Genomic DNA, 13,970 nt, shown 5'->3' with positions numbered 1-13,970 from the left:
AGTAGAAACCGGGTGAATCACGTAGGACTGCGAAGGTCCACGGGCGGCTCTGATGTGCCTTCGGTGGTGGAATGGTAGTGAAGCAGGTCGGGGTGTTGATGTAGTAACACAACCACTCTCTAGAATGGGTTCACACTAGCCAATATCTCGAGTGTATTCCAACTGCGACGTCGAAGTCTGCCAGAGGATGGTGAAATGTGTCTTGTGAGCAGGAGCGGTGGGTTCGAAGTCTGGAGATCACCCCTATCGCGATCGCCAAGATTGAGTTTCGACGTCAAGCCGCTGGTTTGTCAACGGAATACGCGTCTGCAATGGGCAAGAGTCCGTTCGCCGTCGCAGTCGAAGTCGCCGTCGCAGGCGCAGGCGCGTGTTGACTTGCGACGGGTACAGTGCCGGCAGTAGCTAAAAGCCTTGACCCAGGTTGCAATGCGCTCTCGATTTGACAACTTCAGTGGGAGGGGTCAAGCAAGATAGAAGGTTCGACGCGACAAGATAATTCGGCAGAAAATGTCAAGTGCTCGAGTTTCACGCAGATGGTTTGGGAGCAGATGAGCAGGGCCAATCCCACAGTCGAATGGTGAGGGTGGCTCGAAAATCAAGCGAGGATTGGTGCTGATGGAGGTTTCGCGTTTCAGGTCCTATGAGCAGGCGCAGCACCCATGTGCCTCAAATAAAAACGGAGCGCGAATTGCCGCTTGTAACCCCCTGGCAACGCCCGTTCCATCCTGGTCATCCGCAACATCTCGTTGCCAAGCAACTTTAAGAAGTGACGTCGCTGTCTCTCCACCAGCAAAGCGCATTTTTGGCACAGTTGAGATAACCTATCTACAAACGGCAATGGATGGTATATCTTTCGTCATCTTGATGTTCAGCTTTCGCTATTTTCGCCATGTCATTTTCACTGCTGCTCGCTTGATTGCTGTGAACAGTCCGATTCTGCGCCGACAACAAGGGGCTTACACATGTTTCTAGTGTGGGCTGGCGATTGGCTGTGTCGTAGTGTCCCAATGGCTGGGACAACGCATGCGGCCCTCTTTGTATTCGTTGTAGTGGCTTGAGCGACGACATGTGCCATTAATGCGCCTACCATCCACAATTATGAGGTTCGACGTATCAATTTCAGACATACTGTGCTCTGTACACCGGTCTCGTAACTCCAGGTCTCTGTGTTCCTGAATCTAAATTTTCCGATGCTGTTCAAAGTTTGGGCTACTAACGACCTCTCGCGTGATTCGTCAAACATATATGAAGATCCAGGAAGATCATCAGGCACACCCGCTTGTCGTCCATACGGCGCATCCAGCATCGATTTTCATGAGGGCCACATGCTCACTCAGCCCAAAACTCCGCTACTGCTACTGCAGCAGACACGAATACACCAACTATCAACAGATCAGTACGTTGCATTCCAGCCTGCAGGCATGACTCGGTATCCCAATTTCGTTTCGAAATAGGTACGACAGTGTCATCTAGTCAGCCAAACTCTGCTCAATTGCATGGCACCTTGGCTGTTCGTCGGACGACTCGCCTCAGGTCTTCCCGGCCTTCCCTTGCAATTGCCACTGGAATTTGGATTTACTGTGGTCAAGATCAGAACAGTGCCCAAAATAGCAGTGGCGGCCACGCAAGTCACTACGTATACTCCGCAACTCCGCTTCTCCCACAGCCACACACCGCGCCACAATATTTCGATAGCGTGGCGGAATCCAAGCCGTCTTGCTAGCTTCGCTTTATGAATGCGCCTAAAAGCCAGATTTTGGTCGGTATCACCGACAAAAAGTACCTTAACTATATCTTCTCCATCCTTGGTTGCCTGGCGTTGGAGAGTGACAAAGCCAAAAATGATGACCGATTGAGCTGAGGTGGCTGCAACCGAGACTTGAAGGACCCACAATTACTTCTAGTGCCGGGTGTAATCATGCTGGGAGTCTGAGACAAACGTCAGCAAAAGAGGCTCATTTTAGATGATAAGTCGTATCTTACCACCCGGTCGCCGACTCTAACTTTTCGAATAAGCCTAGGCAGTCATCACGAAACCCAACGAAATGCGCAAAGCCGTCTTCACAAATACATGTATAGCAGCATTGGTGGGTACTCCCCTCTGCAAGCCCGATTCGAGGCCTATTTCGACTTCGACTTCAACGGTCGACTTGGATCTTCAAGTATTTCCATCATTAGAGGTCATCCACGCTAGCCAGAAGTGAATAGGCTCGGCTTCCAAGTGTCTCGGGTCATGTCTGCGTTGTTTGCACCTCGCGTATCAAGTAAGCTGCATCATGGCGAAGGCCAGTCTCGTGCGAGTATCACACCATAGCAATCACCGAGAGCTACTCCTTGGGGCATAATTACAAGGCTTAGCATCGAGGATGCGACATGCCTGCATGGGTAAGATAGGTTGCGCCCGGTGTGCTCGTGAAATTACCGTAGTGGGAATCGCTGCATGGCTACAGAGCTCTAAATTCTTTTGGTGCGTCTGCAGAAAGACAACTTATTTCAAAATTTGCACATGTTCATTTGCTACTAAGTAATCGAGCTGGACTCGGTAAAATACGTCCAAGATGCTCGATAATGCAACCCAATGTATAAAATGAAAACGACCAACTGCAAAGAACACTGGGCAGAGTGGGAATCCGCAAGCCAGGTGTAACCCCCATTTATCAAAGGACTCATTACTGACAGCTTACCATGGCATTCTCCATTTTTAGTCTCAAACCTTAGTTCCGTAAAAGCTGCCGTGCAACTCATTGCACTCCGTCCCGGCTAAGATAATACCTCGAGCGAAGTTGGCCATCAGCAAAGGTCTGTTTCGGATACTGGCAGTGCCTCTAAATGTCAAGGTTATGGTTATTGGGGCAAACCTTCGCAGTCGGCCTCAAAAGGCCTCAACAGTCATTCGTTCTTTTATTTATAACACTATATCCAATTCCTAAAATGACTGTGGCTAAGTTGAATACGCATATGATCTCGAGTACTACTAATTATGTGCTGAGAATAATACTTAGAGTCCAAATACTAGATTTAAACTCCCGCTACACATAGAAAGTCAATTCACGAGCTCGGCGGTATCCTCCCCGAAGGATAAGATACTCATGACAGTGCTAGTTCTGACAGATCTCAGGGCACCGTAAGATGGTTCAAAGGTTGACAAGCACGTATATTCTATGAATGAAATAACGGCGTCATGCTTGAAGTGTCCGACACATGTAGCAACAAATAAGCAAGTTGGTAACGAGTCTGACACGGGTAGGTACAGAGAGTCTAAATCAACATCGTATTCACGGCTGACTTTGAGCTGGCATCTAGCGAATCGTTCGGCCTAGAATTTCAGTGACATTACATCATCGACACAGTCTCTAGGGAGAATATCCGATAGGTTTTGAGGTTCGAAGGTTATTTACTCAATTCAGTAAACCAACTCGCTCGGCCGAGGGTACATTCGAATACAGATGGCATTATCAGTACAATATGAGACACCATCGAACAGTTCTTTAAAACAGCACTTTGACGAGGCAGAGCGGCGTGTATTGTATCTGACTAGACGAACGAGCGTGAGGTGCAATGACCGACTGTTGCAGCTCAACTGCAGAAGCACCACGGAAGACTGAAGTCATTCAACCAATAGTATAGCAAACCAATCCCAAAAATGGTGTGTTCAACTCCCCACAAGCCACACGAGACCCACCAAGGATACAACCTGCCTCAAGCGACAACTGATTCATTTCCCAAGTGCCAGAGCGAGCTTCGTGTAGTGGTCACTAGTCATGTCCATATAAAGCATGCAAGCCGAGCCGCAAGGAACCGGAATCGGGCCATCGGGCGCATTGCAGGAACCGACGATGAAGCCGGCAAGATCCATGCAAGCCGGGGGCAGGTAGTCGAATTGAGCTTCTGTCATAATCATACCACATTAGATATACCTGCCCCAGAACTTTACTTCCCATTGCAAGCAGAAGAAAACGAGAACGATCATCGACAGAGATACATGAGAACTCACGGCCAAAAACGGGAATAGTGCTGTTCACCGTAACCCCAACGAGCTGGTCCTGACACATGTCGTAGTTGTACTGCGGGACGCCGCAGGGTCCCACGCCGTCGTCGCGGCGGACGTACTCAGCGACGCGCGGTACGGACTCGATGTCGATGGTGCTTTTATCAGCGTTGGGACCGACGCAGGTCTTCTGCGAGGAGCAAATTCCGCCGTAGATGCTGGGGACGGCCCCTGGTGCGCCGACCATGGTGAATATCCCGGCTACCTCTAGGAAAGGGAGCGCAATGGGCATCTTGACGAGTGGATGAGTGAGTGAGGGTTTGAGTATAGGTTTTGCGGGATAATTCAACTTTGCTTGCTTTGAGAAGGATGAGGATGCTGTACGGTGGTGCTTCTGAGCTCGTGAGTGTCCGGGGTCAATTGAGCGTCTTGTTTAAATAGACGGCGGATTGGCATGATAGTAGGCAATATCACTTATGGAATTTCTATTGCTACATCACCTCTGAGAGTTTGCGTGTTTATGGCACGGGTCCTCGCCGTCAACAACGAAGCTCATCTTGCACAACATCGTCGTCCATAAATGACAACAAACCTATGCCATGGGGCAAACATATGCTATGTAACCAGATCGCATCGGCAGTTGGATTACATTTCTGCTTGATTATCCATAACCTCAGGCATCCTTTATCTTATTTCGACTTGTATCTGTCAGATGCATCAACACTTACTAGGATATCTAGTTGCCAAACTGAACTTGGGCCTTCGTAACTAATCAAAGCCTCTAAACCTTTTTGAAGTGATGCTTTGGCTCTTCTTATCAAAAGTCCAAACTCTTGAGATCACCTCCTTCCAATCATCTTATCTCTTCTTGTTTCTTAATTTCCAAACCAGGTCACTCAAGAAACGGTGCATCCACACATACTATCAGCCAACATATTTGTATCACCATCATCGACTTGCTGTTAGCGATTATAATGCTCATTTGCTCCTTCGGGTTTGTAGCTTACACACCAATGCAGCACGATGTCACTCATTGTGCAACGGGCGGATCTTTTTTCTTCCTCCGCGGTGTTGCTCCCGGATAACACGTTTATGTGCTCCAGCACGGCGCCAGCAAACAAAATGCTGAAGAAAGAGTTTCATGTGATAGGGTTGGGTGTAATCTTTTGGTAGAGCAAGTATCATCACACTTGTACAGTACCTAAAATACACCTGGAGTATCTCGGTGTGACGCCGTAGCACAACGCTGCTGTCTTCATGAAACAAACGATTGGATCCTGGCAACTCATTAACGGCAGAATAAGGACTTGGGCAGGTGTTTGCACCCTCTGCAACTCAAGGTACACATGCTAGACACTAAACGAGGCACAAGGTACCGTGGAACCAAGGGCGATAGGCGCTTTCGATCGGTAGCTTTCACTAGACGTCAATCTTTCTGCCCATGCTATCATCAAGCCTCTTGCTGTCCAGGACCAGAAGCAAGCCTTCTTCATTTCGAAAACTGCCTCCGAATCTGACATCGTACAGTCCGCATTGCATCATGACTCTATCCCCGCTCTACTGGTTTTCCCTCTCGATTGTATTATTCTACTTCGCTATTCAGCAGCCGATCAATACTATACGCCAGGGACTGATTATTCTGCATGTCCTCAGTATCTTCAAATGCCTCAGTGAAGATGGATCGGAACCGACTCTTCGTCCTCAGCTCTGGGTCCCCTTTGTCATCGGCGTCACCATGCACACGTCCTCTCTCCTTTTCCTTGACAAACATGTTGAAGATCTGGGGCCGGCCCCATTGCCGCAACGCCTCAGAGCCACCTACCGGGTCTGGAGCAATGTCCGCAGACTTCGCCTCACCACAGGCACCACAGTCGCACCGAACACCACATCCCGTACCCAATTATCATTCTTCACCAGCCGAGTATTCCAATGCTTGCTCATCTTATTAGCTCACCGCCGCGCCAACGCACTATTCATCACTCTACTGAAACAACTACGCGTAACCATGGACGACTTCTCCCCCTCAAACTAAGGCCTCGTAGTCCCCTTAGGGACCCATGCCCTCTGTCTCCGCGCGATGATGTCAATCATCTGGATCTGGAACACGAACGCCCTTCTCAAGATATCACACAACCTTTCCGCCATCTTCTTCGTCTTCGTCTTGCAATGGGACCAGCCCGCCGAATGGCCAGCCCTGTTCGGCAGCCTCGCTGAGGCATACTCGTTGCGGCGGTTTTGGGGCGTGTTCTGGCATCGGCTGCATGTGAAGCCTTTTGAGGCGTATATGCCCCCTTTCCTTCGACGTTATTTGGAACAAGAGCAAGGTGAGGGGCAATGGAGGATATTGAACAGCAGTCTCAAGGCTCTTTGGATTTTTCTGCTATCTGCTGGCTGCCATTCGTTGACTGATTGGGTGTTAATAAGGAAGAATACCTCGAGGGAGAACTTTCGGTTCTTTCTTACTAACTACGTATTGTGTCTAGCTGAGACGGTTGTGAAAAATAGATTGGTGGTGATGAAGAATTCGATCTGGGCGAGACTGATTGGTTATGCGTGGGTTTTCGTGGTCTTCTTCTGTACCGTTCCTGCTTGGCAGTACCCTTTGGTATATAGTGCTGGCGAGGCGTGAGCAAAGATATTCCGCCAGCACCACGGCGATCGAGCATGTCAGGTATTGTTGTTTGCTGAACGGCTACCGTTCCTAGTTTTGGATGTTGAGTATTTACCAGTATACACCATATAAACGTGTCCTTTGGCTGGCGAAAGTCGGAGTACATCCTTTTCTTACATGAGAAAGATGAGCACCCAATAAACGGACTGCCCAAGTCAACGATTTTGTAGATGCACTCTACAATTTACACCTCTAGTGATGGTCATAGTGGCTTGCCACTGGATGTGTGCAATGTTCAACTCCATCCATCGTGTTCTAACAAGGCGTAGGGGACGCATCCAATTACCTCTAGAGATGGCTCATGGACAGAACCTCAACGCGTTCCGAAAAGAAAACAAAAGAAATTCTGAGTGCGCTACTTATGGATTCACCAGTAAAACCATGAAATAGGCTAAGCTTCACCAGCCGCGATATACTGCGCCCGTCTGAGTGTCTCCAACGTCAGAAATACGCGATGCCCCCGTCCTAGAGCAATCCAGGCCACTGCCAGTCCCATTGCACGTAGCGTAGGCCTCCCAAAAAAAAAAGAAAACTCTTGTTCCCTCCACTGATCAAATTAGCAGACGCGGTTCAAAATGTTTTCCTATGGTTAGAGGCGAAGGGCATTACTAATAACCTATGTAACCTATGTATAGACTATAGCCTATGATGGCTTAGCCTGCAGTATCTGGAAGTCTAGCTTACTCTACTAGGGTCCATACCCTTGTAATGATTATCTTAATTCCTAGAATAGTAATAGTTAAGGATAGCATATTATCACTCCCCCCTACAAATCCTGCTAAATTTAGTAGAAATAAATCTAGCGTATCCCGGTTGTGACAGGCTGTGCCTGAAATGGGATCCGGAGCTGCAAGAACCTTGCGTCCGGATCCACCAAAGGAACCATCGAGGGCATATAAAAACATGGTTTGTGTTCTCGGAAAACTCGCTTATTTTACTTTCCTCCTCAGTTAGATAATTAACAGTATTTGGCCATGTTGAGCTGTATAGTTTCGCAGTGAGCCCGTCACACCGGTGATTCGTATAGTTCCTTTTCCAACCACAAATCTCGAGGTTAAAGTGATTTTTAAATTCAAGTAAATTAAGTAAATCGAACCATGCGGTTGAAATTTGGAAATACGTGGGCGATGTATATTCATTTTGCTTATTTGGATTTCCTTACCAACCATTTGTTTTACGTCATTCCCTGAAAGCACAGCCCCCAACTTTGGTACCATGTGTACATAGAGTTGATAGCCTCAGTCAGATCAGCGTGATGGCTTTATCGATGCAGTAGGTGTCCACTCAGGCATAATCAAGATCATAATCAAAGGAAAGCTTCGGGTTCTGCGCTGGTCTCTGCAGGTTCTGCATGTCTTGTAGAGTGACCTCTTCGTTTTCTCAGGTGTATGAGAAAACCGCACATAGTGGGATATCATAGTAGAAATCCTCGAAGTCCAGGATACGACAGTTGATGGGTCGAATTCTTTCATGAGACGTTGTTTGGGTACCGATCGTTCATCGAAATCTGCCTGTTGCGAGGCTTGTGAAGGGGAGGTTTAAATGGATCCAGCTGTTCCCCTTCCAGCCCACCGTACATAGTAAGGCTGATGATGCTGGCCATCTATGCTTCCTGCTATTGAAAGATGGCCACGAGTGACTGGGATAAACGCATCCCAGCGATAACGGGTTTTGTGTCCAAGTTCACTTTGAAAACTTTCTTCTCCAGGACAAATACAACACTCATTATTCTTATAATGTATCCTTGGTTTAGGCCAATAGTATACTGCCCAGTGGCTGCCTATCCCTATACCGGAAGGTAGCTCTGAAGAATTGACGTGGCAGCACGTTACTCATGTGGCGATATGCCAGCCACAACCCACAGTTGCGCAATTACGTTGCTCACTTAAAGCGAAGAGGCAGCTCAGCCCTCTCGTGACAATCAACCACTGCACGCCATGCAATTTGCCGTATCCTGTACCTTCGAACGTGCATTCGGGTGCTACAGGTCAGTCTGATCTCGGCTGACTCGGCGGCAACTGCCGACAACTTCCTAATTTTTCACCGTCTTTCTGGACCATTGGACATGCCACCACATCTGGGCGTCGTCATGGAGATGATTTTGAGAGGCTGGGTTTGGCGAGACCTGCAACAACAAACACAGTGTTGAATCATATGACTGTGGGGCTTGGAGTTGCACACAGAGGTGCAAATGTTTGCCCCTGCTGGCGGATGGCGGCTGGGAAGCTTTTAAACATGGAAGAGAAAGATCAAAAGCATTAGTGTCTCAGGCAACTATCAGATACGGGAAAAGGGAAAGGGAAGATGCATGATATGGCAGTTTTTAGCCCTGGCAGCTGAAGAGTTGGAACCCTCAAGCAAGGCTCGGATGATGGCAGCTTGGTGTGACGGCCGCGAGAGTCAGCCAATGTTTGCACAACTGACCGAAGCTACCAGATCTGTTCGAGTGATACCGAATTGACGCATCGTACAGATGCAGAATGTTCGCAAATGGGTTTTACCTTGAGGCATATTTAGACCTTCAGATGAACCTATGCTGGGACAACCGAGAAGCAACATTTGACAGTAGACGTTGATGCTAATAACCAAAGACCTAGTGATACCAATCACTTGAAATCGTCCTTCTTCACAGACGACAAGGGCCTGTATCCCACGCAAATGGCTCAGCTGGTGACCACAAACCCCGCTATTCGTCACACAATAACGTCGGGCTGGTGTAGCCCCGCTCTACAGATTGTCATACACGGCTGGAAGATTAAGCCAGGTAACTCAGGTTCCAGAGATGTGATAATGTGCGTTCTCTTTCAGGAAACCACCGACACCGAGGTGGCGAAGGAATGGAGACACATTGCAAAAAATACACAGTACAGCTTTGCCTAAGCCATGTCCAAACAGCAGCAGAGAAACTGCTACGTCCTCCACAAATCTAGAAGGATCTATAGCACGAATGCACCACGTGGTTGTGCACCCGTACGCAGTTCCTTGATTCCAGTCAACCAACACCTGTCCACAAAAGCTCCCAGTCCAACCTCAAATGCCGACTTCTGTCCGCTTGCCCAGCACGCATTAGGATATTCAACAGGACGAAAGCTCTTCTTGTGTCACTGCACTGCGCCACTAAGTATCCTAATTTTCAACACAACTCGAACAGCGGTCCTGCTAACCGGGTGGTTATCAAGCCATGGGCGGAATGCGATACCAAGATATAATAGATGGCGACACGTTGAAATGCAGCTTCGGCGGCATACCATGTTTATTGAACATAAGCTAGTGAACTGCCGAGTATAGCGCACGCCTGACAAACACCAACCTCCAGATCTTACATGGCTGGTTGGTGTAACGAGGTTGATAGATGAAGCACGACATCTACCTACAGGTGGTTATTCCCTCAGACAGTGATATTGTGACGCCAAGAGTAAAAGTGAGCGCCATGCGTCTGAGTTTGCTTCTGGATGACCGATGAGCCAAGATGAAAATGTTATATAAACCCTCATTTGCCCCTGATACGGAGCCAAATCCCCAGCTTAGACAGACGAGCATCATCAGAAACTTCAAACTTACACACCTCACTCCATACTTCAACAAAATCACACATATTCTACTTCAACCCGCTTTGTCATAAGTAATATCCCGTCATAACACGCCAAACCGCAACATGCTCCTCAACCCAATCCTCATTCTCCTCCTCACCACCTTCACCGTCGCCGCACCACCCAAAACCCGCAAGGCCGGCGTCACCGTCACGGTAACCGCGACCGTGTTGTTGACCCCTACTCCCATGCCTGCCCCAACCGCATCACTAGACCCCGAAGTGGTATGGTGCACCAGCCATCAGTATTATTGCCAGCACTGCAGTCTTGAGTAAGTAAACATTCTCCCTGATACTACATAATATTGCATGTTCCGGTGAACTGTGGACGGATAAACTCTGCATGGAAGAACTTGACATAGCTGACTGGTTGTTGCTTACAGCGACTGGGGTTGCATCGAGAATCCGAATTGTGAGAACTGCTACTCGAAGAGCTTGTTTACTCCGACGAAGACTGCGTTAGAGGTGCGAGCCACTGGTACATGAGGAATCCACGAGCAAGGATTTGACAGTGCGGTGGAACTGCTTGAAAAGGGGGTGGTTTTCCAGATGTCTGAAGGTGTGGTTGGGGGGGCCCGAGTTAGAATGCTAAATCTGGGCGGATGAGGATGATGAACGAAGAACTGACAACAGAGCCTTTGAGTGACTGTCGAGATAATTCATGTATATTGGATGAAAATAGTTTACTGACAGCACAAGTGGACGTGGAAACTTAGAAATAGCCAATATCCGTGAATTCACTCAACCCCCTTTGGGGTACACGTAAGATGTCACAAACGCCCTGCTTACTAAATAAATATGTTCTATTGCCAAGTTTAACCTTAAGAAAAACAGGGAAAACAAGCTACTTGAATATGTGACCAGTTGTATAGTGACTCCCGAAACGTCGGTTGTCCATATTCTCGTCCCCCCACCCGGTAAAAATAGGCTCCAGTTGTGATCACCCTGATCCCTCTGTAATGTGCACCATGGCGCCCCAAAGTCACTCTGTGTGCTCCTCACAGTTTTCCATCCCATCTGCTCGAATCTTTGCTCGGTGGCTGCTCCGCACGGTATCCTACTGAGCTCTATCTTGCGTAACATGGTCACTCTATCACTCTGGAGCAGATGCGGAAACTCGATTCTGAAATAGTTAGAAAGAAGTGCCTTTTCTTCCAACGCCAGGTTCGCGAGTGCGTCGAGTAGAACAGTAATAATACATTTTGTTCCCTTCGCCTGTTGAGGCTTCAGCTGTATAGATGATTTGTTAAGGTCTTATTTCGTTCATCATGCCCGTTGAGGTACTTTTGTTGAACCGATCACGGCAACAAGGCTCTTGATTTGTTATTCTTTCACCCTCCCAGATAGTAAGGTCTTGTTGAGGATCTTGTTATCTGTGTCAGGGTTCGGCTTGGCCGCAGGCAATAATAGTACAGAGTGAAGGGGAGTATTAGGCTACCCCACGAGTTACCACCTGGTGGTCCCAGGTAGGGCTGGCCAGAATAGTTCATTGATATCTACCCTTCTTCCTATCTTCCTCCACGATACCTCTCTTACATAGCTAACTATAGCCCGCATTCGGAGTAGTAGAGCCCGTATATCGGAGCCGCAGAGCACTAGCTCCTCCGGTTCCTTAGTATACCAAGGCTTCCATATTAGGTCACGACTCGCAGGTCCCTATACCGGTGCCCCACCGGCGCCTAACCGGTGTCTTGCACTTTCACACTTTGACATTCCGTTGCCATCATCTTCACCTTAAACCTGCGGGCATACACTGCCCATCGTTGATATCAAAAAGAACTTGCATTTCGATTCTAGTAATTTATAATAGGGGGTGTTATAGCTTCAAGACTATAATAACTTTTTATGATTATTTATTTACTTGCAATAATGTTCAGCTTAGAACTTACTGTATTAAAAGTAGACGACTATATAATGATATTACCGAGCAATGACTTAGGGATAGGGTTGTTAGGCCTTGCGTCTTTTATGGATGCAAAAGGACCTGGGTAATTTAGGTAGACATTCAGCAAGCTTGCAAGAAGAGCAAGAGATAACAAGCGAAGAAGAATTGAATTCTTGTTCCTGTTTGCCTATTGAGGCCCTAGTTGTTTGATGACCTGCTGAGGTCTTATTTTATTATTCGTACGTGTTGAGGCTTTATTCTGTTGTCCATCTCCTGGGGTAGTTCTGTTCTAGGACTTGTTACGGTCCTATTACGTCTAAGCCCGTTAAGGCTTAGACGATTATCCGTACTTGCTCAACTACTTTTGTTAACCTAACTAGAGCGATAAGGCTCTTACTTAATCTTTCTGTTACCCTTCCAGATAGTTTATCTTGTTGAGGATATTCTTATCCTTCTCCATCATGTTCACTTTGTTTTAATCTCGTTTGTTATACTGTGCTATGCAAGCAAGCCTACGGCCTATGGAGACGGACAGTAGATCCAAAAACCCGAGGTATAGCGCAAATTACGTAGTCTTACATGTGTATCCTGGTCGATCTGACCTCACAGGACTCAAGTCACGAATATCAGGATTGATTTCGTGCCAAGTCAGTTGTGTGGTTCAGATCTCTTTTGATGGTGTTTTTTCTAGAAAGCTCAGCTATTTCCGAAGCTACGAAATGTTGCTTAAGAGCAACGATGTAGCCAATCAGATCCTCTGATTTGGATCCACATACATACAAGTGTAACCCTGTACATTTAAATCCTTCCTAACCACTGCTTTTACCCCGCACTATGAGCCTTGTTGATGCGAGTGCATATGGGGTGTGAATTGTTGTATTGGGAAAGGATGGCCAGGTCAGCTATTCTGGCCTGGCAGAGCTCTTTTATAGCTCTTATCTTATCTATCTTATCTATCGCTATAGGGTAACCCCCCATGGGGTCACGTATCACTTGTGAACTAGTAGGATGTCCAACTCTACTAAATTATTTCCCCGTCACTTCCGCAGTGGGCATGCGTAGTCTCCACAACCGCCGTCGGATTCGAACATCTTCACCTTAAACCTAAGGGTGTACACTGCCTGCCATTAGCGTAACCTGACAGATACTAGTAGTACCTAGTAGTATAGGTTAGTTACTTGGAATTTAGCTAGGAACGCTCTTGTTCTTGATACTGTATCAGGTAGTAACAATACCTATAGATGCGTTTTAAATTACTAAATAAGGGTTAACGTAACATACTAGTAGACAAAGGTTATATTACTACGACTCGAGGTAATGCGTTTCATATATAAAACCGCCCTACAGGGGAGTACAGGACGAATTGGTGGGCCTTGGGACCTCGAGTAAACGATGTACGTATCTGAGTTGAACTCTAAATACGCGTACTTGCAAACTTCGTGGCCAAGAACGAAGTTGTGCTGTTATCAACGTAGTGCTCGCGCGTCAAACTAATTGTTCATAATATCTTCATGACATGTAACATCCAAGCGAAGAGAAAGGAGGGGTCGCTCTTTTCCATGGCATCACCCAAGGTGAAGATTCCGAGTTATATCAGCATGTTCCAAATTAAGAATGCGTACGTTGTCGTGGCTGACCACTCCAGGGTATCTTGGGCTGTACCGCTTTCCTGTCCTTCCTTTGTGGACGATGAGACTACTGTTTCATGAAGTCCTAGTCCCAGTCTAGTGTAAGCCTTCGCAGGCAGTCGACAGGCACTCTTTTAATGCGCTTCACCTCAGGACCATTATACGGGTGACATTACAGTTACTCTCCCTACCCTATCCACCCACTCCTT

At 47.4% G+C, this 13,970-nt stretch overlaps 3 protein-coding genes across 3 annotated transcripts; 2 read left to right on the top strand and 1 right to left on the bottom strand.

Moving 5' to 3' along the window:
* Nucleotides 1-3,724: 3,724 nt before the first annotated feature.
* BCR38DRAFT_324148 (uncharacterized protein) lies at nt 3,725-4,118 on the bottom strand (the record flags this gene model as incomplete). Its single annotated transcript, XM_040854798.1, has 2 exons — nt 3,725-3,888; nt 3,995-4,118. Coding segments are annotated over 2 exons (288 nt in total), but the record flags the coding sequence as incomplete, so codon positions are not given.
* Nucleotides 4,119-6,020: 1,902 nt separating this feature from the next.
* Nucleotides 6,021-6,485, top strand: BCR38DRAFT_323848 (membrane bound O-acyl transferase family-domain-containing protein; the record flags this gene model as incomplete). Its single annotated transcript, XM_040854793.1, has 1 exon — nt 6,021-6,485. A coding segment is annotated over one exon (465 nt), but the record flags the coding sequence as incomplete, so codon positions are not given.
* Nucleotides 6,486-10,314: 3,829 nt separating this feature from the next.
* Nucleotides 10,315-10,734, top strand: BCR38DRAFT_406913 (uncharacterized protein; the record flags this gene model as incomplete). Its single annotated transcript, XM_040858104.1, has 2 exons — nt 10,315-10,520; nt 10,632-10,734. 2 exons carry the CDS (start codon nt 10,315-10,317, stop codon nt 10,732-10,734), a joined length of 309 nt encoding a protein of 102 aa, XP_040719327.1.
* Nucleotides 10,735-13,970: the final 3,236 nt, after the last annotated feature.

This window comes from Pseudomassariella vexata (genome assembly GCF_002105095.1).
Source record: "Pseudomassariella vexata strain CBS 129021 chromosome Unknown BCR38scaffold_3, whole genome shotgun sequence".
Taxonomy (NCBI): Eukaryota; Fungi; Ascomycota; class Sordariomycetes; order Amphisphaeriales; family Pseudomassariaceae; genus Pseudomassariella; species Pseudomassariella vexata.
Note: the sequence above shows the minus strand (reverse complement) of the source record. Positions and strands in the feature narration are given on the sequence as shown.